Genomic DNA, 27,333 nt, shown 5'->3' on the forward strand with positions numbered 1-27,333 from the left:
AGTCCAGGTTGCATTTTAAACTCGACGGAGCAGTCAGAGGAACAAAGGATGTCTGAGACAGGGTAAGTGCTAATACTAGATCTACAAATAATAATTACTCTTGTTATTGACTAATCTGCTTTTTGTTTCGTGATTTTTTTTTCGTCTTTTATACTGTATGTCAGAAAAAAAACCCCACACAGTATGAAATCAGTGTGTTAAAAAAAAATCTGTGTAGGTGAAGCACTGACTAAATGTTACTCTGCAGGTGTCTGTGTCTCCAGTGGTGTACCTCCTAGACTTAAGAATATGAGTGGTTTGGAGGAAGAGGAGGGCAGAGCGGAGCGTCTGAGTGACCTGCACAAAGATAAACCCTCTGACACAAAGTAAGAGACTGGCTCTACTGTAAACTGACCTGAAGATGACACACTTTTTAATATCATCTGATTGTCTACACAAAAACACCATGTTTTAATTAACACTTTCTTGAAGTAGTTTTTTTTCTTCCTTCTTTTTTGGTGCCTAATTTTCTTGTAACTTTTCTGAATTTCTTGCTAATTTTGGTGCCATTCCTTGTTCAGCTGCTTGTCACTCTCTTCACGTGTTTTTTAAAGAGAGAAAGCCAATTTGATCAGGTTTCAAAGGTTGATCTGATACACCTCAGTTTTCATGAGATACTTGATCCAAGCAGTAGTTTAAGGTTTAAGGTTCGACTTTATTGCTGTTATAAAATACAAGGATCACACAGTAACATACAGCTGTGTCTTGCTCCAAGCTCTCTCACACACACACACACACACACACACACACACACACACACACACACACACACACACACACACACACACAGTAAGATTGTATAAACAGAAAGGAAGGAATACTGAATAACATTTGTGAAATTTGAAACTGCCAGCTATGTTTATACCTGCTGTTCACACATGCACACAAAAAATATGTACAATCTGAAGATCTTGGTTTAAAAAAAATCTGTTGATAAGCTTTAGTTATTGATCTGATATGACTTAAAATGAAAAGAATGTGACCCCTGAAATTGATATGGCACTATCAGGTAGAGAAAAGAGTTCTGACTTTGTTGGAACTACAGACACATTGTGATTGTGTAGTAGTGTTACAGAGTTGAGCCTCTCTCCTTATATGATTGTTAGACACAAATAGAGAAGGCTCCAGGAAAGAAACTCAGCAGAGAACAGTAAAGAAGCATTGCAGAGTATAATTAAGTTGTGAAAGAAATAAACCGAATTATTTGTTATTATCAAATCATAAGGATGTATCATGCTAGTGGAACGGTTCAACTTTAAATAAAAAAATACATATTTTCTTCCTACTTTTAGCACTGTTTATCAGTCCTGATTGTTTTGGAGGGAGCTGCAGAGTTTTGGAAATACCGTTGACATCGTCTGCCTTCTCTCCAATATAATGTTGGAAAAACTCAACAGCCATGCCTCTATCCAGAAATCATCATACAGTTACTCCAAATAATTCACAAACCTTGTTGTTTGCAGTTACGTATAAGAACCGTTTTTCTGGTGGCTCAGTGGATAGCATGGCGCTCCATGTACAGAGGCTGTGTCCTTGCTGCAGCGGCCGCGAGTATGAATCTGGCCTCAGCCCTTTGCTGCATTTCTCCCCCTTTCACACTGGCGCTGTACTGTTATTTAAAGGCAATAAAAGCCCAAAAAATAATCTTAAAAAGAAAGAACTATTTTTCTTTCTAATGAAATACACTTGCACGCTGTATCAGTGCGCAGAGAGAAGCATGCGTCTATTCATGGAAGAGAGGCTTGTGGTCAGGACAGTGCGAGATGTAAACTTTAATGGCATCCTCTTTAGCAGAGCTGTAATGTTAACTAGCTTCTTTTTGGGCAGTGATACGGATGACAGGTGTAGTTTGGTAGAAAGAAAATACTTCCTACATGAAACTGCTCACAACACAATCTGTGGATTATCTTGAGTAACTGGGTCATGACTTGTTTTTAGGCTATACACACACACACAAACACATACACACAGAAAGCATTCAAATGTATTTAAATATTTAAATAAAAATAGATCATGCAATAGAATAAAGTGAAGTAAAAAAGCACCAAGGAAAACTGAATCACATTTAAAAGTATATACACACAGAGAAACAGCCCTTTTCTTTTAAATAGTTTTTTTTAATTCATCTAATATACGCATTTTTTTTATTTCTTTATGATGTAAATACATATGACTTGACAAATTACTGTGATTCTGTGTCTTGAACAAATGTTGGCTCCCTGCTGGGATGTAATATGGAGAAGGGCATCTGGAATTTAATGTCTGTGTGGCAATACAAAAGTTATAACTGGAGTGCTGTCCTTATCTTTGCTGCATTCATGTTAATGTTCCCACTGCTGTTTGCAAGTACTAATGATATGTGTAAATATGTTGTTTCCACAGACAGAGAGCAGATTCTCCAATATCCAGCTGTCTGTCTATAAAGAGTGATGTTTCCATAGAGCATCCACCATTTTTCAGTAATGAACCTGGACCTTCAGACACAAAGTAAGAGACTATCGTCAGAATTTTCGTATTTCGTCAGTAGGAGCAACTCTTTGTACTATGAAACTATGGGAATACGGTCCCTAATATTTACTATACTTAAGTGTCAAAAGTAGTTATATTTAATTAAATGTAATCAAGTATTGAACATAAAAGTAAAAGTAAACACTGGTAATAAAAAAGCAAGTGATCAGAATTCTGATGATTATTTATTTCTTCTTAACGTGTACACCAGATTAAAAACAGAGCATGCATTACACTTGAAGAAAAACAAGGTCTTAGGTGCTCTTGTGTTTTATAACGACTGTGTTCATCTTCACAGAGAGATGAAAAAGAGGAGTCATGTTTCTGTGAAGGAACAACTGTCCTGCTGTGCTTTGTGTCAGGGCGTCCTGAGAGATCCAGTCTCTACCAGCTGTGGACACAGGTTCTGCAGACAGTGCATCACCTCTGATTCATCAGGAGACTCCTCATGTCCCCAGTGTGGAAAAAGGCCCAAAACTGAACTGCAGACAGCCAGTCAGACCAACACTGTACAAAGTAAGACTATACATCTTACAGCCGATGTGATTGTGTCTGATAGTCTTTTGTCTTGGTTACTTAGATGTGCTGTACCAGCCCATTCTCATTCTGAAGTCATCATACACTGCCACTCTGTCAGTGTAAGATGCCGAGGCCAAAAGTCAACTTCAACAGCGATATCATAACATCACCGGGTGGTGTTAGTTTGTTACGCCGCTGAACGGCACCTGCGAGGGCTATATGATAGGTGGATGGGCAGCATCAGTTGATAATGCAGATGGACGGAACCAATTGTAGCTGTATGATACATCACCAGACAGCTTTAGGTTGATATGCTCCCTGTAATGACTTTATATGCGGAGGGTTCCTATAGAGTTGGCAGTGGATGGGTCCAACAAACTCTGGACTTTCACCTTGAAGGTTGGCCTTTGTTCCTGTGTGAATGTTGAGCCAAACCAGGATGTTTTTTCCTAAACCTAACCACGGGCTTCAGTTCTCTAAACCTTTTTATGTGCTTTTGTTGACATCCTGGCATTGGTCGCGGCATACAGGAATGTCATCTGCAGATGCAGAAGGATACCTTGAGCATAATATGTAGACATGGAAGTCCACTGACAAAGTGGCAATATATGATGACTTGGGATGAGAACCTGTTGGTTTTACAGCATGGTTGGTGATGAAAATAATCTCCAGCTTTTTCTCCGGTGTCACATTTTGTCTTCTCTTTCAGCAGTAAGTGGTCTGCAGGAGGTGTTAGATGGACATAAGTTAAGTCTCAGGAGGAGATGCGAACGTGTCACTGAAGGAATCAATGAAGCAAGAAGTGGAACCCTCTTCAACAAGATCTACACTGATCTCTACATCACAGAGGGGCTGAGTGAAGAGGTTAATAACCAACATGAGGTGAGGCAGCTTGAGACAGCTTCCAAGATGAAGACCCTCCATGAAACTCCAATCAGGTGCCAAGACATCTTTAAAGCCTTACCTGGCAAACAGGGACACATCAGAGTCGTTCTGACGAGCGGCGTTGCTGGCATTGGAAAAACCTTCTCAGTGCAGAAGTTCACTGTGGACTGGGCCGAGGGTTTGGAAAACCAAGATGTCAGCCTGGTGATTCTGCTTTCGTTCAGGGAGCTGAACTTGATCAGAGATGAGCAGTATAGTCTTCTCATGCTGCTCAATGATTTCCATCCAACATTACAGAAAGTCACAGCAGAGGAGCTTGCTGTCTGTAAAGTTTTGTTCATCTTTGACGGCCTGGATGAAAGCAGACTTTTACTGGATTTCCACAACAATGAGTTTGCGTCTGATGTCACAAAGAAGTCATCAGTCAGTGTGTTGGTGTCAAACCTCATCAAGGGGAATCTGCTTCCTTCTGCTCTCATCTGGATAACCTCCAGACCTGCAGCAGCCAATCAAATCCCTGGTACATGTGTTGACAGGGTAACAGAAGTACGAGGCTTCACTGACACCCAGAAGGAGGAGTACTTAAGGAGGAGAGTCAGTGATGATAAGCTGTCCAGCACAATCATCTCACACATCAAGGCATCCAGGAGCCTCCACATCATGTGTCAGATCCCAGTCTTCTGCTGGATCACTGCTACAGTTCTGAAGCACATGTTGACTATAGAGCAGAGAGGAGAGCTGCCCAAGACCCTGACTAACATGTACTCACACTTCCTGCTGGTTCAGACAAAGAGGAAGAGGCAGAAGTACGCTGAGGGGCATGAGACAAGTTCACAGGAGCTGACGAAGGCTGATCAAGAAGTTCTTCTGAAGCTGGGGAGGCTGGCGTATGAAAATCTAAAGAAAGGAAACATCATGTTCTACCAAGACGACCTGGAGCGGTGTGGTCTTGATGTCACAGAGGCTTCGATGCACTCCGGAGTTTGTACAGAGATCATTAAAAGAGAGAGTGTATTCTTCCAGAAAACAGTCTACTGCTTTGTTCATCTGAGCATTCAGGAGTTTCTTGCTGCAGTCTACATGTTCCACTGTTACACCAACAGGGAGAAAACACATCTGGAGGATTTCCTTGGAAATGCAAGGGAGTGTGAAAACAATCCATGTCTTGATATCTTCCTGCGGTGGGAAATGACCAAGTCCCTCAAGAGTGAAAATGGTCACCTGGATCTTTATGTTCGCTTCCTTCATGGCCTCTCTCTCCAGTCCAACCAGAGACTCTTAGGAGGTCTGCTGGCCCCGACAGGCAACAGTCCAGAAACGATCCAGAGAGTCATCAAAAACCTGAAGGAGATGAACACCCACAGAATATCTCCCGACAGAAGCATCAACATCTTCCACTGTCTGTTGGAGATGAACGACCTCTCGGTACATCAGGAGATCCAAGAGTTCCTGATGTCAAAGACCCGCTCAGAGAAGGAACTCTCTGAGATCCACTGCTCAGCTCTGGCCCACATCCTGCAGATGTCAGAGGAGGTTCTGGATGTGTTTGACCTGGAGAAATATAACACAACAGAAGGGGGCCAACTGAGACTGATTCCCGCTGTGAGGAACTGCAGAAAGGCTCTGTAGGTCCAGATGTGTTAACATTGTTAGTTAGTGTTTATTAGTTGCTGCTTTGAATGCTGTGAGTGCAGATATGTGGATTTTTTAGTGGCTCATGTTTATAGCTACCAAGTTACCAAAAAAGTACTTCTTTTTATTTTTAGCAACAGTTAAATTCTGTATGTTTTCTTCTATTTATCTTCATTTGTGTGTGCTCCAGATTGTTTTATGAATTAACTTTTAATTACTTCTAATTCTCTTCTTTCATACTTTACTATTTTCAGTCCATTGAAGAAAGACATGTCAAACTGTTTTGTCATCACATGAAATAAATATAAATTGTTACAGCACTATTTTTGTAATTGTTGTTTTGTTTGTTTTGACAGACTTCCTCGCTGTGGGATCGCAGCCACTCACTGTGAAATTGTGGCCTCCGCTCTGAAGTCCTACCCCTCCCATCTGAGAGAGCTGGACCTGCGTCACAGCTATGTGCAGGATTTAGGAGTCAAACTGCTGTCTTCTGGGCTGAAGAGTCCAAACTGTAGACTAGAGTCTCTGAGGTCAGTTCACTTGCTGTAGGTTATGTGTTTTTTTTATATGTCAGCCCAGATGCCAGAATAAATGTTGGCGCCCATATTTGATGCCCAAAAAGCTGCTTGAAAAACAGGGTCAGGTCGCTACAAAACACCAATGTTTGGTGCCTAAAAGCTGCTGGAAACACAGTGATGATTCACTAAATCTCAACCACCTTTGTTGTTTGTTGGTCTGGAACATCAGCAGGCAGGCGTGCTGCTTAGGTGACACGCCATCCTCCATCCTCCACCTCCTGATGACAAAGTCTGCTTATATACTGTGTTACATTATAAATGTTGCTATGATCTGTATGAAACATACAAATGTATCATATTTGTGGTTTGCATGTGTGTTTAATGCCTACATTTTCTCCTGGTGCCTTAGCTTTATATGTTCAGTCTAAATATCAGTGATATTTCAAAGCTTTCAAATTTTTTGGTGAATACATATTTGGGATTTGGTGGAGCACAAATCTGAAATTTAAAAATGTTAAAAAGTTAAGGAAAGATTAAGAAATGCAAAAGCTGAACAACTGGTAGAGTAATAATGCCTAATTATTCAAAGTCAACTAGTACTAGTAAATATATATATATATATATATATATATATACTATATATATATATATATATATATATATATATATATATATATATATATATATATATAATAATATATATATATATATACTACTTTAGTTGAAGGTGGCTTTGAATTATATATATATATATATATATATATATATATACATATAATTAAATATATATATATAGTGTTCAGCAACACATTTAAAACTTGAACACATCACACTGATTTTTATCTACATCATTTATTTTTTATTCAGATTGAGTTTCTGCAGGCTGTCAGAGATCAGCTGTGCCTCTCTGGCCTCCGCTTTAAAGTCCAACCCCTCCCATCTGACAGAGCTGCAGCTGAGTCACAACAACCTGCAGGATTCAGGAGTGGAGCTGCTGTGTGGATACCTGGAGAGTCCACACTGCAGACTGCAGACTCTGAGGTCAGACACCACTTTTTACTCCAGTGCTGAGATGAATATGTGAAACTTGTGGTGACACTAAAACACAAACATAAAGTTGGTATTAAACTGATCCACGTTGAGTTTCTCAATGTAACGTCTCTTTTTTTGTTCAAAGCAATTTTGAGCTCAAAATTTTAAAACTTAACATGCATGAGAAAAATCTTGCATTGCATGACATTGCTGTAAACCTGTAAACCATTTGATTTCATCTTTAATTTTCCCTTGGGTCCTAAAATAAGTGATTACTAAAAAAGTGCACATAAGTAATAAATAAATCACATGTAGTTGAACTGTCAGACAAAAATAAATACAGTATTTGCTTTTACTAACATTTTTTCAACTATTTGATGCTTACACTGTTTAATAATAATGTCTTTTTGTTGTTGTAATATGACATGCTGTTGTTACTGTTATTGCTGTCCCCCTATCTTTATCTTTCTTTTTTATCATTATTATAATTCAGTTGTTATTTGCAGCATTCATTGCACGTCTGTCCATCCTGGAAGAGGGATACCTCCTCAGCCACTCTTCAATAGCCACTCTTCCTCAGCCGCTCTTCCTCAGCTTTTCCTTAGACAACGTGAGGGTCTAAGGGCAGAGAGATGTCGTATACTATAAAGCCATCTGAGGCAAAATGTGTTTTGTGATAATGGACTTTATAACTTTATAAATAAAATTGAATTGACTTGACTTGACTTGACATTTTTTCCCAATTTCAGCCTGACATATTTGGCATCTTTGGAAACTTTTGGTCAGACCTTCAATTATTATTTTTTTGCTTGTTGTGTGTGAGAGTTTGTATAGATGAAGTCACCGGTGGTGCTGCTTTACTGAAAGCAGTATGTTGGTTTTACTAATGAGGGCTCTTTTTCACTCTTTGTGTTCTGCTGTTTTTGACTTGCATCTTGTTGGGATCTGACTTTTCTTTTCTCAACTACTTCCTAAACCTTCCTCAACCTTCTTCAGCTCTGAAGAAATTTCTGAATGTTTAATCATTTCAAACAGGAACACAGCCTTCTGAAGTTGCATCATTTATTCTTTATTTCAGGTTGTGGGACTGTAAATTGTCAGAGATGAGCTGTGCCTTTCTGGCCTCTGCTCTGAAGTCAAACCCCTCCCATCTGACAAACCTTCAGCTGTGTGACAACAACCTGCAGGATTCAGGAGTGGAGCTGCTGTGTGGTTTTCTAAAGAGTCCACACTGCGAACTGCAGACTCTGGGGTCAGCTCACTTCTCTGTCACTGTTATACATCTTGTATCTTTACTTTACAGTTTAATTTATGTATATACATGATTCAATATACATCCATAAAAATGTACACTACTTCACATTTATCAATATTTTCTTGTACTAAATTCAGTCACAAAAGGCCTTGTTTCTTCAAGAAACTGTAGAAACATCCACTGCTAAATCTGAAGGTAAAGTTATTGGTAAAAATAATAATTAATTAGTAAAAAGTAGACGAAAATTTCCTGAAAATCAGTACAAGAAAATGTTTAAATAACTTATTTTAAAAAAGTCACATAATTTTAAATATGCACTTAGAATTATAAATATAGCAAAAGCAAGCAAAATTTATTTATATAGCAACTTTCACAGACACCAGTCCCAAAGTGCTTAACAAACACAAAAATATAAAAGCAAATACGTCAAAATAAAACCTAGATGAAATACAAAGTGAGAGTAGGTAAAGGCACATGATTAAAACACTGTATGCTGCTCAAATGCTTGTCTGAATAAGAGGGTTTTAAACTCTACAGAATCCACAGACCTCAAACCTGCTGGGAGACTATTTTATGTAGTTTTTCTTTAGCATTTTTTCTTTTTCCCTAGACATTTTACTCTATTTGTTCTTAATGATTTTTTAAATATGCTATTTTTTGCAATTTTTAAAACATTTCATACCAAGTTGCCCATTCCCCTTGGTTTTGTAAGAAATCACATCAATTTCCTCAACGTTCAGTGATTTAAATTGATGTGAAAGGTGTCTGAAAGAGGCACAAGAAAGGTGATGTAGCTCCAGGTTTCAAAGGGTTACTCTTTGTTAAAGAGGTGTATGAATGTTGTGGTGATGTTTGGATGATGTCTTTATGATGACATGGTCACTTAACTCATTTTAGGTTATAGATCATTGCTGAAGACATACTTAAAGCCTAAACACAAATATAGTTATTGGATTTTGATCTCTATCCTTTTGTCTTTATTCAGACTGAGTTGGTGCAGGCTGTCAGTGAAAAGCTGTACCTCTCTGGCCTCCGCTCTGAAGTCCAACCCCTCCCATCTGAGAGAGCTGCAGCTGAGCCACAACAATCTGCAGCATTCAGACGTGAAGCTGCTGTCTGATCTTGTGGAGAGTGCACATTGTAGACTGGAGATTCTGAGGTCAGTAGAGGGTTGGAGTCACTTCCTGCTAGTTTTAGCAGTATTATACTAAAGCTGCCCTCACATGGAAATATTGTATTTACCATATTCATGAGATACGGCCACACGAGCCTTTATACTAAGTTTGCTGCATGAATGAAGCCTCGTTCCCACTGCACAAAAATCCCACCAACATCTGGCTGTTTAATGCGTACAGTCGGCATTCACACCCAGGTCGAATGACTGCAGGAGACACAGATTTTTATTGCCTCTGGCTCAGATCAGCATTGATGAGAACACCAAAATGTAGGTGAACACACTATTCTCAGCTGGTGAGATGCAATGATGAGGTGGCAGTTATTACCCTCTGTCTCCTCCTAAGTAGCTTAAACATTGATCCAAATACATCTGCACTGAGTTTGAAAGAGAGACTGAATAGGTAATAGGCAAATAAAGACAAAAAACGACTGACAAGTTTTTAAAGACCTCTGTTCTTGCTGCTGTCGACTGTTTATTTGTTCTCCAGCCTGTCTGTGACATCACACAGACACACCAACAAAACAACCAGCCAGTCAGCCAACCAACACACATACACACACACAAACAAGAGGCAGACGTGCAGATGTGCTGCAGTAGTGTGTTTATTTGCAATGGAAATGCAGGCTCTCGCCTATATTTAGCGGGTTTACCTGTGTTTGAAAAACCTGCGTGCACATGCTAATTTTGGTGGGAAAGGGGCTGGACTGACAGTAGCAGGGTTTCCATTACAAACTGCACAAAACTTAAGCAAAAGTTTCAGAATTTTGATGAAATACAATTGCTAGATGACTGTGTTTCCATTGAGTGATATTATGCTACTTCTCTTGTGATAACATTTGAAGAAGCATGGCGATGGATATCCAAAACATTGGTGGGTTCATTTCTATTGCAGTTACTCAATAAAGCCACTCTAATATCGCCGTAATTTCTTTGTCTCGTGTAAGAGTGAAGAAGATTTTGATCTCTTCTTCTGTCCACCTAGCCATGTTTTGTAGAATGTCATGTGACTTTGTTGTACTTTTTCTCCTTCTTTGGGTTTAATGGCAGTTGGCATTGATAAAGTTGCATTTCCACCACCTGGTGTCTCACATCATATCATCTACAAAAGCGAAAAAAGTGTTTCCATTGCAGTTTTGTGAAATATGGCTCTTTCAAATCATATCATAATCAAATCACAAGAGCATAACATTTTTTTTGCGATACATGGGTTTTTTTTTAACTGACGTGTTTCCATTTGGATTTTTGACTTCTGTTGTCTCTCTTCTTCTTTCAATAGCTGGTGGCAGTAACCCCTTTCAGAGTGTGAGTCAGGGGACCAACAGGGGAATCACAAGAACTGAAGACAAGGCTCAGTGCTACCACCGAAACTGCTCTGAGATCAGTTCCATGTTTCAGACACTATGTCCAGTTCTATGTGGTCCTGGTGTGTTCCTCTGGATGTGACTGGACTATGGGCTGCTCTGCCGCTGCTCTGCCGCTGCTCTGCCGCTGCTCTGCCCTTGCTCTGTCCTGCTACACAGTCTCTGCAGAAACACTGAGACTTCTACGCACACTCAGCCACCTCCCCCGACCTGAACCTGGACATGAGTCTGGCTTTTATTTTTTCTGTCTTTTTTGATTCATTCAGATTAGCTGCATATTACTCCACAGATAACTACTGGATAGGATAGTATCATTTATATTTACAATAACTTAACCCTTTGACACTTGGAGCGACATCACTTTTCTTGTGCTACTTTCAGATGCCTTTTGCATGTATGCAACCTTTTTAAACTTGAACAAACTGGTGTGATTTCTTTAAAAACATGAGGAGAAATGCAACAAGCAACTTAGTAAGAAATTATCCACAAATTACAAGAAATATGTAGATCCGGAAAACAATTTTTAAAAAGATAGGTAAAAAAACAAGCTAGTGGGAAGAAAAACATGTATTATTATCATAATTACATATAGCATGCTGATTTTGAACAGTTTTGAAAGTTTCTTTGTTTATTTATTCATTATATTATTTGACATGATTCTTACTCAGTTTAAATTCTGAATATACAATAAACTTGGTTTACCTAAATTGAGATTTATTTTTAATGATGCAACAGAGCTCTTGTAATCTTGGAAATTTCATCTTTACACGGATGACACAGTTTTATTTCATCCCCATCATTGTAATCATTCAGAATCTTTAAATATTCATTCTGGAAATGGCATCTACAGAGAGAGTAACACAATACAAATACTTTGGTATCTGGCTGGATGATAAACTTAACTTTAAGTACATATTGACACCCTTATCAATAAATTGAGAACAATAATTGACTTTTATATGCAAATAAGAATTGTTTCCTGTTTTTGTTTTACAGAAAAAGAATACTTCAATCAGTTTTTTGTTTTTTTTTATCGGTTTTAAATTATGATGATGTCATTTATGGAAAAGCTGCTGCCTCTTTGTTAAAGTCACTGGATGCTGTAGACCATTCAGCCCTAAGGTTCATAACTGGTGATCCTTACAGCATCTGCCACTGCCATCTTTATCAAAAGATCAGCTGGCCACATTTGGCCATGAGGTGGGACCAGCACTAGTTTTTATTCATCTATAAAGCTTTGAAACAGATGCTTCCTCCCTATAAATCATCCCTTTTAACTCTGAACTCACATAATCTTGCGAAAAATGTCATACAGTGCACTTTAAACATGGAATAATCTGCAAAAGAACTTAAACTTGGACACTTCCACCATTATGGCTGTTCAAATGCCTTATTTCAGATCTTGTTTTAATTGAGTGTAAATGGCTTTCTTTATAATTCTACACCTCAACATGTTTGTTATCCTGCATTTTTATCTTGAGCTCTTTACATTGCTTTTATTGCTTTGTATGATTCTATCTCTTTTTAAACTGTTATTTGTTTGCTTGTTTAATGTTCTGAATGTCTTGTTCATGTTTAGCATAATTAAAAATGGGGGTCAGGGAGACCCCTATTTTTAATTAAGCTTTATTTAAGACTCAGGAAATCATTGAGGGACAATGATTTCCTGATTCTTAAATAAAGCTTTGAAATAATGAATGAATGAATACTATCATTGCAATGAAAATAATTAAAGTCTGGTTCTCATTAAAGATGGAGTTTTATTGCATATTCATGTATTGAAACAAACAACAAGATGCACTATAAAATGTTAAAAATAATTAAAGAAAAATTAAAATAACAAAAAAAAAAAAGACAAACTGATGTATGGAGAAAAAATACCATCAAATGCAAATGACTCCAAATCTGTAGCTAATTTAAACTTTAAAAACAGTTTAATATCACTTTTTAATGTCTCATGGTTTTGATAAATGAGTCTGAGGTGGGTCCTCCTTCAGTCGGCCTTCAGGGCGTAGAGCACGTCATCCTGGCTGACGTTGAGGCGGACTCGCTGCAGGACTCCCAAACGGCTGGATTCGAGCAGCAGTAACCTGCAGGCTCCCAGACGTTGACATACCGCCAGGCCCTCCGACACGCTGACGGGCTGCAGACCCTCCACCCGACACAGAGCCTGGTGCTGCACAAACACCTGGGACACACAAAATCTTTTTTTAAAAAATTTATTGTCTTATATTTCTACTCCACTGCTACATTTTTTTTTTTTTTTTTTTTTTTTAACAATCTGTCAAACCGAAAAACTGAATTTTTAACAGGACAAAAGTAGACGCAGTTTTGAGGCATCAGCAGGAAGAAAAACTGTGGGATCCATTTTTTTCCTCAAGTGTTATTGTTATTTACAAGTACAGTAAGAAAGCACATCAATAGTTTGCACCATATGCAACCCATCAAGCCGGCAAGCAAACTAGCCAGAAAAAAACCCAGAACACGCAACAATACAGGCAAAATAGCAACAACACCCATAAAAAACAAATAAACCTTCAACAAACAGATAGATACGAATTTAAATACCTGTGGGATCCTGACACTCAGTATGCCCTGTACAAGCATTTTGCTAATTTGACCTGACAAACTGTAGTGGTTGAAGCTAACTAAGCTATGTAAAGCCTGGTTTGGATCTTTCTAAGGTTAAATGATGATCTTACCTTGTTATTCGATCAAATAGTTGTGAATATCAAAGTATTTCACTTCTGACTATTTTTTGGGATCATTTCTCTGAGATAAAGCAAGGGACATAAGATACTAAAATCATCCTTTGACATACCGAAATGTAATGTTGTCAGGTGCCTGTAGTCACTTGACAGAAGACTTAACTGATTTATGCCTTTTGCTTTTCATACTTTCCCCTCATGACACTCTTATTTGATTTCGATTTTACTAGAAGTTCAATGGATAAACCAGATAGAGTGATCACATGCTGGTAGAACCAGCTAAACCACCAAATGAGAAAACATAGCTTAAGTTGGTCCAAAAAAGCCATCTTAAAAAAAAACCATCTTAACCATCTTAAGCAGTTTTTTCAGCAGGGCAGTGTCGCCAGATGTACGATAATTATCTTATTTGTAAGATAATTTTGCGATTTACAATCAATAATTTCAAAATTGCTGTAATGTACAAAACTTTGACCATTGTGACACTTAAGCACTTACTTTAGTTTACGCATCTCATTTTAACTCATTTAACGCATCACTTCTCACACAATCTCCTTACAGCCAAGTGTGTTTGGTGACCCAAAAACAGTACGCGCCGCCGTGTTTTTGAAAAGACTCGGCCGCTGGCACAGTCAGCATGTTGAGCTGCAGGCTGAGCTGTGCAGACTGAGAAACAGCTTCTCTCTGAGGCAGTGGGTATGCGTAGATTTGTAGATGTGTCAAAAAGTCGCTTAAATACTTGTTTACTAAAGTTACAAATTGAACCTATTTGTTCTTGTGATTGTGACTGGCGTACGATCATTTTTCTCAAAACATGATTATTTTGAGCCTCTGGTACGATAGTTTAACATGTCCAATCTCGCAAAACTGCTCCTCTCTGTGTGTTTTTATTTACCTGTTGGAAGGTGGCCTCCTCCAATCCCAGCCGCCGAAACTCAGCGATGACCGCCCTGAGGAAGAGCTGCTCTTGTACTGATGCACACCTGAAGACACAAACATTAGTTACTTTATCATATCACGCCTTTTCAACTCCAGCATGAATGTGACCAATGAGAGAGTCTCACTTGATGGCGGTGATGTAGGCGGAAGAAAACATCTCATTCAGCGCCTCCATCACGTGACTCATTCCCACCAATCCTGTGGTAGAAGGGTTTGCGGCAGAGTGCTCGCAGATCTCTGTGGCTCTGCGGCAGATGTCCAAGCATCGGCGGGCGTCTCCTGACAGAGCGGCCACCTGTGAGAGGAGAGGAAGACTGAATGATCGAGGAAATATTCAGATCCTTTACTTCAGTAAAAGTACACTACTAGTAGTAAGTACTAGTAGTTTTACTAGTAAAACTAGTAAAAACAGAAAATATGGTTTACATATAAAAAGCATATAAATCCACTGTGTCCACTGTGACTGTTAAACTATTAATAACAATATTAATCTGTATTTGTATGGCACCTTTCACACATAAAATGCAGCTGAGAGTGCTAAAATTTAAACAATACATCAAATCAAATCATCATACAGCACTGGATACCATAACTCTGCATGCAAACAGACCAGAGATGGAAAACAAATAAAAGAAATATTAATATAAAAGAAATATTAAACAGTAAATGATAAAACAGTAGACATGCATAACAAGTGTATAACAAGTTTATAAGAAACGACAGCCATAGCATGCAATAATAATAAATAGAGGGTGGAGTTAATTAAAAGCAAGAGTAAAAATGGGTCTTGAGCTGCTTTTTAAAACTGTCTACAGAATGGGCAGTCTGTTCCAGGCCACTGGTGCATAAAAACAGAACGCTACTTTTTGTAATTCATTTTTGGTGAATTAAGCAGGCCAGCACTTGAAGACGTGAGAGATCGGGTTGGAACATATTCAGACAAGCAGTCTTACAACGCTATCGTGAGAGGAGAGGCAGCATAACATCTCACAATTCTCTGATATCAACATTTTTGAAATATCACTAAAGTTCTGCATAAATCTCTAATGGAAAGCCGCCTAGTGACACAAAAGGAAAATAATCAAATACCTCAAATTTGCACTCAAGAGCAGTACTTGAGTAAATACACATAGTTACGTTACACTGCTGACAGTCGGACTTGTTAAAGTGCTCGTGTCAGGGGAGAAGGTGTGAAAGACGTCCCGCTTGTTTTACCTTCCTGGACACCAGCTGGAGAGCGTCCTCCTCGAACGCCTTCACCTTGTTCAGCCTGGACATGATGATCTGCTGCAGCTGCTTGAAGCTGTACGGCTGGAACGACATCCTGGTCAAACCCTGCAAGCATCGAGACAAACTTGAACCGTTAAAGTTTCGTGCAAATTATCATCTCGATCCCATCTTTCAAAATCATTAACTAAATTTACAACAAAAAACAGCTCTTAAACTCAGTGATACGGCCGGTGTTTTTGGGAACGCCCACAAAACGTCACATCCTCTTATACCAAGGTGGATAAAAATATAAAAAATATAAAAATCCAGAGTTAGAGCGTGCTTTTCAGCTTGCACCATCATTCCCTATGTTTTTGTGTCTAATGGACTAATGGGAGCAACAGCTGAAGCTGGTCCAATACTGGGAGAGGGCAGCCACCAGGTGCAATGTAGACACGTATTTGTACCAATTTACATCATCTAAAAGTGTTTCTTTTTCGCCACTTAAATACTCAAATGGTTATAAGTGTCTGACAACATTATTCAAAGGATCCCTACAGTGAAAAGGCCCTTTTTAACCCTTTAAAACTTAAGTAAATTGGCTGTATTTCCTGTTTAAAAATATGACAAAGGCAATGAGCAACTGAATGAGAAGAGGACCAAAATTTGGAAAGAAATTAGTAAAAAGTTTCAAGAAAATGAGCTGAAAATAGAGGAAAAAAACAAACAGAGACAAGAAAATGACATTGAGAAAGTGCAAAAAAGTAAAATTTTAAAAAATCTGCAACATAATTCTAAAAATATGAATTATAAGAATTATAAATGTAGCTTTTTTGGAATAATATGTAATCATCTCCCCACAGCTAATTTAATGTCATTTTCGTGTTACCCTTTACTACTAATTATTTTTTATCTATTATTTTTTTTTTGCAATTTTTTGAGTCATTTCTTTTCAGGTGGCTCATTGCCTTTTTCCCATGTTATCCAAATAAATCAACCCTTATTTTCTCAAGTTTCAGATGTTTGAATGCTTGTGAAAGGCGTCTGAGTGCAGCACATGAAAACTGATGCTGATCCAGGCTCTAAAGGGTTAAAGAGTAAGATCCCTCTGGTTTAAATAGTAAGAGCCCTGAAATCACTATCCTCAAACCCACCAGACTCTGTCCAAATCAACAGTGATTTTGTGACCATTAAAAATAATCACTTCCTTCAAAGTCGACGGAAACGGTAACTGTGATGGCGAGAGATTGTTAACAGGAAGTGGGTGCCACACTGCTTCCTGTGGGCTGAAAAACTGAGATCAGAGAGTAAAACTAAGCAGTTCTGATCAAATATAAACCAAGATTCTGTCACTGAGTTTGCCAGCAGCCATTGTTTCACTCAGACCAGTCCACATTAAATCACCAGCCAGCGGGAGCGTAGGGGAAGGCATGATGCATTCTGGTAGTTGTAGGGTTTTGAACTCTCGAGCAAAAGCCCCCTTTGTTTATGTTTTCTCTGCTATTTGCGTCTTTGTACTGCAGAGACAGTCTCGTTTTGTGCAAAGACTCTCTGTATATCAGTGAAATACTTCTTTAAATGGAGTCTGCTGGGTTTGGTGAAGGCATTTTTGGAGCCTTTTCTAGTTAAACAAAAACAATCTAATGCTTTACCCAAACAGACTGTTTAGCCACTGGTAAAAAGCTGGCTAAAGGTGTTGAATAATGTTAGCGCTGGTATACTGTCTTTAAATGTGCATGGAATTCGCTTAAACATGCTAGTCTAGTACATCAAAGAGTTAATGGCCCTAAAAAAATATAAAATTCTGCCAGTTCAGCTCATTAAATGTGTGAATTTGCTGCCTTTATTTAGGTTTTGGACTGCTGGACAAATGAGACATTTCCACATTTTTCACTATTTTCTCACACTGTTTTTGTGAAACCTGAGAATCGTACGCACCAGCTACTGTATGTGTTTATCAGAACAGGATGACAGAGCAGCCTGATCACTGTGTTGACACTAAAGGGCCCATGAGTGCAGGGCTACAGGGCCGGGCCCCCTCACCAGTCTGCTGGCCACTCTGTTGATCATGATCCTCTCGGGCAGGTCCATGGTGTTGGCGATGGTCAGCACCACCAGGCGGGCGTGACGGCGCGTCGGCCAGTCGAAAAGGTTGTACATGACGTTCTGCTTCCTGGTCCATAACAGGTCCAACTGCGGTCCAAAACACAAAGGGTTAAAAAGATTTACTCTGCTGTCACGTGATAACATCTTGTTTAAAACAGCTTCAAAAATCCTGTTAGACATTCAGCATATTTATCTTATGGTATAAACATATAGAATTTCTTCTGACTATAATTGACAGAATTAACAACATGATCAAAACGACACTCATATATATACTCATATACAAGTCTGTGGCTCTCAGAAGTGAACGGCTGTATTCCTCTAGAGAGACAACTTACTCAGAAGAAAAGACATTTTTTTTATAAAATATGGCAACTTTTATCAACCTTTTATCAACTACATGGAGAATCTCGCATCCCATATGACTGAATAATGACCTGCATGATCTCCCTATTTTCACCACACCAGTGTTATAATAGGCCATTTTATTATGGTTAATGCTATCCTGTCTCCCCTTTTTTTCCTTTTATTGTATTATTGTCCTTAATTTTATTGGTTACATTTTTATGTGAATCCTTACATGCACATTTATTTTATTGTCTGATAATTAGTTTTTAATTTTTTTGTCATGTAAATTGGTGGGGTTTTTGCTGTCAATATGAACTGTGTTTTTAGTAAATTTTGAAAAAAAATTGTAAATAAAATAAAATAAAATAAAAAGATACTTGTGTGTTCTGATAAAGCCTGGCACCATTTCTGTATCGTGTTACCTGCTTTTATATTTTGTTGAGTTGTGTACTGACATTATCCCAAATGGTTTCAACAATATCCAAAACAGAGAGATCTGTCCATTTTGATCTAGGGAGTAGTCCATGATCATCTGTCATTTGACTTTGTTCCAGTCTTAAGCCACATTTTTACAACCCACTTTTTAGGTCTTGGTGTTTCAAAAATGTTAGCGGGGCAACTCTGTTCCAGCCCCTGGCGTGCAAAACAGCGCCCAAGGAACATTTTGAGGTGAAACTGCTTTATTCAGTATTTTTACTTGTTTAACCCTTTGAAACCTGAGCAAATTGGCTTGATTTATTCAGAAGAAAATCAAAAGTGGCAAAACATTTAAAAAAGTAAAATTCTGCAAAGATAATACCAATTTAAAAAAAGAAAAGAAAAGTCAAAAGCCAACAAGGACAAGACCTAAAAGAAAATGCTCAAAATAATCGCAATACTGTAACATAATTTTAATTATATATTCATGATAATTGCAGAATATTTTTCTGGATATGTTTCCCTAGCTTTTTTATTATATATAATGTTTTAATGTCATTTTATTTTCTTATATCTTCATAATAACATAATTTTAATTATAATTTATTATTTAGTTTATGTAGTTATATTTCATATATGATTACAATTTACTATTATTATTTTTTTTGTATTCAGTTCTTTATATTTCTTACCAAGTTGCTCACTGCCACTGCCCATATTTTCTAAAAAAGACAAACCAGTTCACAGCATTCAAAGGTTTAATCACTTGTGAAAGGCATGTGAACACAGTACAAGAAAAGTGGTGTCGATCCCGGCTTTTAAAGGGTTAAATCACTGTTTGTTTTGGAGAGGATGAGACCTCCGTGGTAAATCATCTTGCGGTAAAAACCCCTTGAACAATGAACACTGAAGAAATTCTTCTTTTAGTGCCAGGAGGCATTCCCAAAAAATAAAATCTCATTAATATGAAGCACAGTTCTTACCTCGTCCACCAGCAGCACAGTGGTCTCCTTCCTGGGTGCAGGGTTGCTGAATCTCTTCTCCAGCAGAGCTGCTGCGTGGTCGGCTGTAGCCTTCTGACCTGTCAGCTTCTGCAGAGACGAGACCGACCAGACAGTCAGTAAACGCACCACGACATTTTAACCAACCTGGGAAATTATCTTCATCAAGGATCCAGGATGAATTTTCAAAATCGGAAGATGCAGCTTGGTCTAAATAATAGTGATTTTTACAGATTTCTCCAAGTTCAGAACCATGTTGACAATTAATAAACTTCAAAGACTTCATATGGGTTTACAGCTAATAAAATGTAATTTATTGAATGTAAAACAAAAATGGAAAAGTTGGGTATAACTGAAGAGGAGTGGGAGAAATTATGTTAACTACAATGAAAAACTTCATGTTCAATATTATGAAGAGAGTTTTGTTGGAAAAGTCTTGTCATTACTCTGTCTCCAAAGGGTGGTGCTTTACCAAATGTACCAGCTGCTGGAGACAATGTGGGTTCTCAGATGCCAGTCACTATCACTGTTCTGGTCATGCCCATTATTAATTCCTTTCCGGCAGGAGGCTGACACAGTTTCCCAGCTGGACATTCCATTTAAAGTAGAGTCCCTTAAGAGGTAAAGTTTATTATTATTATCATTATCATATTATACATACACAGATACATAATATCTATTTCGCTGTCAAATTATTTCCACTCAGCTTAATGAATTTTAAGACAGACATTAAATGACATCCATCAGCTGCATTGTTTGTTAACCAAAACTATGATGAACATTATTCGTCAACAACCTTTTTACCATGATGAAAACAAGACTGTGACAAGCTAAAAATAGATCTTAATAATAGAAACTATGAGATTTCTTTAGTTGACGAGATAAGAAAATTCAGGCTGAAATAAAGTTACTTTTCTGCTTCTTAAGAGTGAGATCGCGTCAGAGTTTACAGTAACACTGGGGACAAATCTCAGTTGTCTCAAATTAGTTATTTGTGGTGTCAGAATGTTTAGAGGCCATAAATATAGACATTTTAAGCTTTTCAAATGATGATCAGTGAGTGGTTCCTGTAAATCATCCTTTAAACCTGTAAAAAAAACTCTGCTGGTGAAATACAAGTTTATGAGTGTGTAAAAATTATTTGTAGTTGTATTAAACAAAAAGAAAGTTTAAATGAAATTTTTATACAACCTGTCCCATTGATCATAATTCCTGGGACCTGTATTAGCCTGACTGGATCAGTTTAAAGAGAAAAAAATAACACCTTGACTAAAAGTTGACTAAAATGTCAGAAATCTTCGTCGACTAAACTAGACTAAAACTATGAAGGATGAAATTGACTAAAATTTGACTAAAGCTTATAAGCATTTTCGTCTCAAGACTCAGACTAAATCTAAAACAGCTGCTAAAATGAACACAGAACAGCTGTTTTCTCTCGACATTAACGCCCGCCTGCACATCTGTCCTTGTGAAACTTGCTCTCACCTGCAGGATCTGGACGTAGGCCTGATGAGGATCCGTCATCTTCATCCCGTTGATCTCAATGAAGTGGAAAGGAGGGATCTCGTCCACCTCGGCCGCGTGCTGCAGACAGCGCATCACCTCGTGGACTGTGGCCGTCTTCCCTGTGCCTGGCACGCCTGAGATGTACATGCACCTGAGACACAAATAACAGCAGGAGAAACACAGTCAAAGTCAAAGTCAAAGTCAGCTTTATTGTCAATTCTGCAGTATGTACAAGACAAACAGAGGATTGAAATTGCGTTACTCTCAACTCTGTGAGAGTAGACATAAATATATATATATTTAAAAAGAGATAAATAAAAGCCTTATGTGAGCTTATGAGCTTATGTCAGCAAATCAATAGTTGCATTTTTTGGTTGCAAATTTAGAGAAGATGATGATCTTACCTCTGTAGCTTTACTAAGTTTATATCACTTAATTTAGGTTTGGAGAATTATTGAAATGATACCTTCTACTTCAAATTGTCCCAAACCTAAAGGTCAGTGATTAATTCATTTGATTAAAAAATTGATAATCATTGATAATATTTTTTTTCCATGTTTTCTTATAAAAACTAATGAAACTAGAAGTACTGCGCTGTGGTTGTATGCCTCCACAAACACATCACCAGTTCAGTATCTGACCGAATGTCTCCCCTCCTGTTCCTGAGATACGGTGTTGAGTAACGGCCAGAAAAGAGTTTTTGCAGAATATTAGAACGTCACAGTGAAGCTGACCTCCGACCTCTTTGATATAAAATGTCATCATTCTATCCAGCTAGAAATTTGGCTGGAATTTTCATCATTCAGCGTATGTTTTGTAAGGTCACGGTGAACTCAACCTGTGCCCACCAACATCTAATCAGTTCATGGTTCACAAGAATGAACGCCAGGTCGCGTTGACCTTTGACCACCAAATTCTAAACGAGTTAACTGTTGCGTCCAAGTGAATGTTTGTGCCAAATTAAAGAAGTTTCCTCAAGGAGTTCTCGAGATATTGGAATATTCCATTCATGCGATGGAATCGAACATAATGCCTCCAGCTGCAGCTATCATCAGCGTGAAGGCATTTTAAAAAAGAAAAGACTGCTCACGGCTCAGAGTCATGTGTTACATCATGGATTTGGTCTGAAAAAAACATTCTGTGTGACACCCAAATCGATGTGAGGAGGTTTTTAGGGCCTCAAGTCAAAGACTTCAAGACCAGTATCAGGATTTGTTATTTGTAATTTATTTATTCAAAAAGGGACAATGTGCATTAATGCACATTTTAACAAATGTAACTACACCCGAGTTAGCTGGGGAGCTAGTTTTCATCGGTAGTCCCTTGCCTAATATAATTTGAAGATGTACAAAGGCGGATGTGGATCTTACCCCCCTGTGCCGTCTACGATCTTGCTCTCCACGAAGCTGTAGATGTCCTGAAACTCCTGCTCCCTGCAGGGCAGAGACTCCGGCACAGAGGACACATGCAGCCTGATGACACAAACACACGCAATTATTAACACTCATACACAAATGATTCATGCTGCCTATAACACATTAGCGATAAAATTTTGAGAAACAGATGGATTCTGGAAAGAAGGATAAAGAAGTCAGTTCTTTCAACATTGTTCTAGCAACTTTACACCAAAGGTTGATCAGGACCATGGCTGGGGGATATTTTTAAGGCTAAATCGCAATACCTGATATAAATCTTGATATTTTTAAATGTCCTTCAAACTACTGTTAAATATTAAAATATACAATTATTGAATCAACTGCAGTTACAATAAAATTAAATAAAGTTGCTACTGTCATATAATTAAGCTTAATACACTACTGTTATAATCACATTTAATAAATCATGGTTATAAGGAAGTTAAATAAAGAACTACACACAGATAACCAGCAGTGGGACCAGCTGGTCTGGTAAAACATCTACCTCTGTACGGTTCCATCTCATTCCTACTCAAGGTGCAATGGAAGTGTCTGGTTTGTTTACTGATGTGTTCACTTATGTTATGTGGATAAATGGAAGTGTCAAGTTATTGTTGCTGCGAACCAGTTTCCCCACAGGGACAAATAAAAGTATCTATCTATCATCTTTTATAATGGAATTCTTGAAAAAGTATTGTTATAACTGAATAAATCACAGTAGGAGCCATGGTGCTGTATAGAAATATGAGTGTTAGAAGTGACTGATGTTGCGTCTCACCTCGTTCTGGCCTCCTCCAGAACGTTAGCAGGCTGTCGGGCCGGCAGCGACCTGCTTGGGATGCTGGGAGTGGCGCGATGAGGAGTCCGTGGTGTGCTGGGTGTGATCTGTCCAAACAGGAAAGAGGTAAATAAAGTGATGAAAAGAAAAACACTGAGGAGATTCTGTCACATTTCCAGGACTCACACCTTCTTGTTTGGAGTTTTTCGTGGCGTTCGGGTGGATGAGCGAGTTTTCTGCTTTGAACGAGGAGTACGAGACGCTGCAGCAGAAATTCTGCTCTTTTTAGATACCCCCTCCTCCTCACTGTCCAGCCATGCCTCCTCTACCCCATCATCATCATCCTCCTCCTCACTGCTGCTCTGCAGCTCCTTCTTGGATGGAACAAACTCGTCCTCGTCCTCTCCGTCTGAGTTCAGATCCAGTTTGTTGTCTAGGAGATTCCTGATCCAACAGACAGTGAAGTTAGTTTGCAAAGTGCTGAAACGATGAAAACGACTGAAAAATGACTGTCTCTGCACTCACAGCTGCTTTCTAATGCGGGACGACACCTGCTGGGCCGACTTCCTCTTGGAGCTCCTCGGTGTGGCGGCGACCGGCAGCATCGGAGAGCTTTCATCATCCACTTCAGCCCTGTTCACATCACACATCAACAGTTCAAGTCATTTCACATTTCAGAGCTGGCATTAAAAAAAAAACAAATGAAGAATAGGATCCAAGATGAACACCCAAGATAAAATGTCGGTTAGGTATGCCTACTTTTCTGCACCACACAAACTGGAGAAATCAGCTAAAATATGTCTTAGGTTACATAGTTGCACATTCATTATGTTTATTCATTTGAAATGTCTTCAAACGCTGAAAACGCTGTCTGACAGAGTTATGTGTGGCTGTGTAGATCTTTGATTTTTGCTGTTATATACAGGTTTACGGAGTAACTAGTTACATGTAACCAAATTACAAAATAAATGTAATTGCAATCAGTTTAAGTACATTAGAAAAAGACATGTAACTAAAGTACACTTACAAATGGTGATTACACAGGGGTTTTCGCTCAGTATAGTCTTTTCAGTACAAAAATGTGGATATAGAATGTATATATATGTGTGTGTATGTGTGTGTGTGTGTGTGTGTGTGTGTGTGTGTGTGTGCGTGTGTGTATATACAGTACCAGTCAAAAGTTTGGACACACCTTCTCATGCAATGTTTTTTTTTTAATACTGAAGACATCAGAACTTTGAAAGAACACATATAGAATTAAATAGTAAAAAAAGTGTCAAAGAAACCAACAATCACCAACAGTGTCACCAGCAAAGCACCCCCATACCATCACACTTCCTCCTCCATGCTTCACGGTGGGAACCACACATGTAGAAACCATCCGCTCAACTTTTCTATGTCTCACGAAGACATGGCGGGTGGAATCTAAAATCTCAAATTTCACTCATCCTACCAAAGTACAGTTTTTCAGCGGTCTAATGTCCATTCCTTGTGCTCCTTGGCCCAAACAAGTCTCTTCTTGTTGTTGGTCTTCCTCAGTAGTGGCTTCCTTGCAGCAATTCGACCATAAAGGCCAGATTCACACCGTCTCCTCTGAACAGTTGATGCTGAGATGTGTCTGCTACTTGAACTCTGGGATGCATTGATGAGGGCTCTAATCTGAGCTGCTGTTAATTTGCAGTTTCTGAGGCTGGTAACTAATGAATTTATCCTCTGCAGAACAGGTAACTCTTGCTCTTCTTTCCTGGGGCGGTCGTCATGACAGACAGTTTTATCATAGCGTTTGATGGTTTTCGCAACTGTACTTGTGAATACATCCAAAGCTGTTGAAATTTTTCGGATTGACTGACCTTCATGTCTTAAAGTAATGACGGACTGTCGTTTCTCTTTACTTAGTTGAGTGGTTCCTGCCACAATATGGATTAGAACAGTAGTTGAATAGGGCTATTCACTATATAGAACTGTGTGCTAACCGTACTTCTGCACAACACAACTGATAACTCAAACACATTAAGAAGGCAAGGAATCCCAAAAATTAGCTCTTGAGAAGGCACACCTGTTACCTGAAAAGCATTCCAGGTGACTGTCTCATGAGTCTGATGGAGACAGTGCCAGAAGTGTGCAAAGCTGTCATAAGAGCAAAAGGTGGTTACTTTGAAGAATCTAAAATATAAAACATATTCTGTTTTTTTTGACACTTTTTTGTTTACTATTTAATCCGATATTTGTCCTTTCATAGTTTTGATGTCTTCAGTATTAATATACAATGTAGAAAATAATAAAAATAAAGGAAAACCTTTGGATGAGAAGGTGTATCCAAACCTTTGACTGGTACTTTTTTTTTTTTTAATTTTGAAGAGTTCATTAATTCATTTTGTTGACACTATATTATCATTATTATTATTTATCATTATTCTAATTATTATTACTGCTTCAGTACTACATGGAACTACATTTTCCATGATTTTTAGCATTCTTTTTTTCCTTTTGCCAAAATGTCATCTTTGAAAGTATGCTGAATTATTTATCACAGACATTCTTACACAATGAACATCTTAGATAACATCCTTTAAAGTATGAGTATGAATATGACTGAGTTATGACTCAGTCATACCTAAACAAAAGAAGTATTACTTATTTTGTACTTTTTAAAGTAAATATGTATGTACTCACAGCACTCCCAGGGCTGGTTCCATCAGAGATTTCTGATCTTTTTTTCGAGACGGAGTGGTGGCTCTGTTTGAAGACACATTTAATTTTCTGGGGTTAAATCACTGTGTTTAGTAAAAGAACAATAAACCCAAACACTGTGGAGACGCTGGCTAAAACTTCACCCGGCTGTGCAGACTCACACCTCAGAAAATCACCACAAACTCACAGGTGTCAGCTACAGTTACTGTCTTGGCTCCCACACACCACTCTGTCGTGCTCCAGGACTCACAGACATTACATCACAGGTATTAGAAACCCCGGGTCTGCAGTGTCTGACTCACTTCTGCCCCCTGATGGCGTACTGCCTCCTCGGCGTGGCATTTCTTCTTCTGGGTGTCTTAACCGAGCCGGGCGGTAACCCTGCATCCGTCACATCATCACCCTGCTGAGGACTTTGATCCAACACAAGAGGCACCAGTGAGCCTGGACTTTGATTCAGGTGATCTCTTTAAACCACTTTAAATAATCTTAACTCAATGCTCTTTACTCACGAGCTTTAGGCCACTGAGGAAGACTGTGACATCACACTACCTTTACTACCTTTCATGCCAGTGTGTACACATTTATTGAATTGCTTACATATATTTGTATTCTAATTTATTACTATTATTAACTACTGCATGACACATCAGTCCACGTGGCTGACAGTGATCCAGAACCCTGGATCAGGTGCTCACATGCTACAGTATTCTGATTTCTGAGAACTTCTGAGGACACGACGTAATTCCTTAACATTGTACAGGATGTTAATGACTCAAGTATCAATATATAGATTACATTTTAAAAAGAATGTATAGATGCTGAAATAAATGCATGAATAAAGTTGATAATTCAATATGATATAGATGGTGAAATGTACAAAATGTAATTTCTGTACATCTACATTTATTTTTGTACTTATTGTATGCATTTGTTTATTTATGCAGCAGCATATGAATTAGGTAAGAGGTCTTAAACTCAGCCTATTTTAATATGCATTCCATTATTTATTTTTGTATTTATTATTGCAATTAATATTTTCATTTATTCATTTCCATATTTATATATGCATTTATTTATTAATTTATTATTAGATTTATTTGTTTCTTTATTCATTTAGGCATTTATTTATTCCCTTATTATTTGATTTGTTTATTTCTGTATTCTTGTGTTTATATATATTTGTTTATTTATTCTTGCTAAATTTTATGTTTACCAAGTCAGTTTAGCCTGTTAGCATGCAACATTTGCTAGCTGACCCTTGGGGACTGTTTGGCTCATTTTATGTG

At 38.2% G+C, this 27,333-nt stretch overlaps 2 protein-coding genes across 6 annotated transcripts in view; one reads left to right on the top strand and one right to left on the bottom strand.

Moving 5' to 3' along the window:
• On the top strand, positions 1–12,677 carry LOC121962773 (NLR family CARD domain-containing protein 3-like). 5 transcript variants are annotated; one of them, XR_015776567.1, is made up of 11 exons: positions 1–62; positions 248–365; positions 2,422–2,526; positions 2,846–3,063; positions 3,776–5,576; positions 5,940–6,113; positions 6,969–7,142; positions 8,212–8,385; positions 9,374–9,547; positions 10,842–10,908; positions 11,041–12,677. XR_015776567.1 is itself a non-coding variant. In XM_088077388.1 (10 exons), the coding sequence occupies exons 2-10, from the start codon at positions 289–291 to the stop codon at positions 10,852–10,854; spliced, it is 2,910 nt and encodes a 969-aa protein (XP_087933514.1). In that variant the 5' UTR covers positions 1–62; positions 248–288; the 3' UTR covers positions 10,855–12,677. The 5 variants fall into 5 exon arrangements, 4 of the variants coding, with proteins under 4 accessions (XP_087933514.1, XP_087933512.1, XP_087933513.1 ...); XM_088077388.1 differs by having other exon boundaries at positions 10,842–12,677; XM_088077386.1 differs by lacking the exons at positions 10,842–10,908; positions 11,041–12,677 and having other exon boundaries at positions 9,374–10,006.
• orc1 (origin recognition complex, subunit 1) overlaps positions 12,667–27,333 on the bottom strand; it is a 20,083-nt gene continuing 5,416 nt past the window's right edge. Inside the window, 13 exon segments of the mRNA XM_042483850.2 lie at positions 12,667–13,114; positions 14,530–14,617; positions 14,699–14,868; positions 15,789–15,908; positions 17,826–17,975; positions 19,637–19,744; positions 21,140–21,311; positions 22,531–22,632; positions 23,354–23,460; positions 23,542–23,797; positions 23,879–23,986; positions 26,027–26,089; positions 26,347–26,457. Of these exon segments, the coding sequence (XP_042339784.2) occupies positions 12,920–13,114; positions 14,530–14,617; positions 14,699–14,868; positions 15,789–15,908; positions 17,826–17,975; positions 19,637–19,744; positions 21,140–21,311; positions 22,531–22,632; positions 23,354–23,460; positions 23,542–23,797; positions 23,879–23,986; positions 26,027–26,089; positions 26,347–26,457 (1,750 nt within the window). The 3' untranslated portion in view covers positions 12,667–12,919.

Source organism: Plectropomus leopardus, chromosome 5 (assembly GCF_026936395.1).
Source record: "Plectropomus leopardus strain MGB_pleo_1.0 chromosome 5, ASM2693639v1, whole genome shotgun sequence".
Classification (NCBI taxonomy): Eukaryota; Metazoa; Chordata; class Actinopteri; order Perciformes; family Serranidae; genus Plectropomus; species Plectropomus leopardus.

Coding starts and splice junctions, on each gene's coding strand:
- LOC121962773 (XM_088077386.1), top strand. CDS start 289: ATGAGTGGTTTGGAGGAAGAGGAGGGCAGAGCGGAGCGTCTGAGTGAC. Junction 3,064..3,775: donor TCAGACCAACACTGTACAAA/GTAAGACTATAC, acceptor CTTCTCTTTCAG/CAGTAAGTGGTCTGCAGGAG. Junction 8,386..9,373: donor TGCGAACTGCAGACTCTGGG/GTCAGCTCACTT, acceptor GTCTTTATTCAG/ACTGAGTTGGTGCAGGCTGT.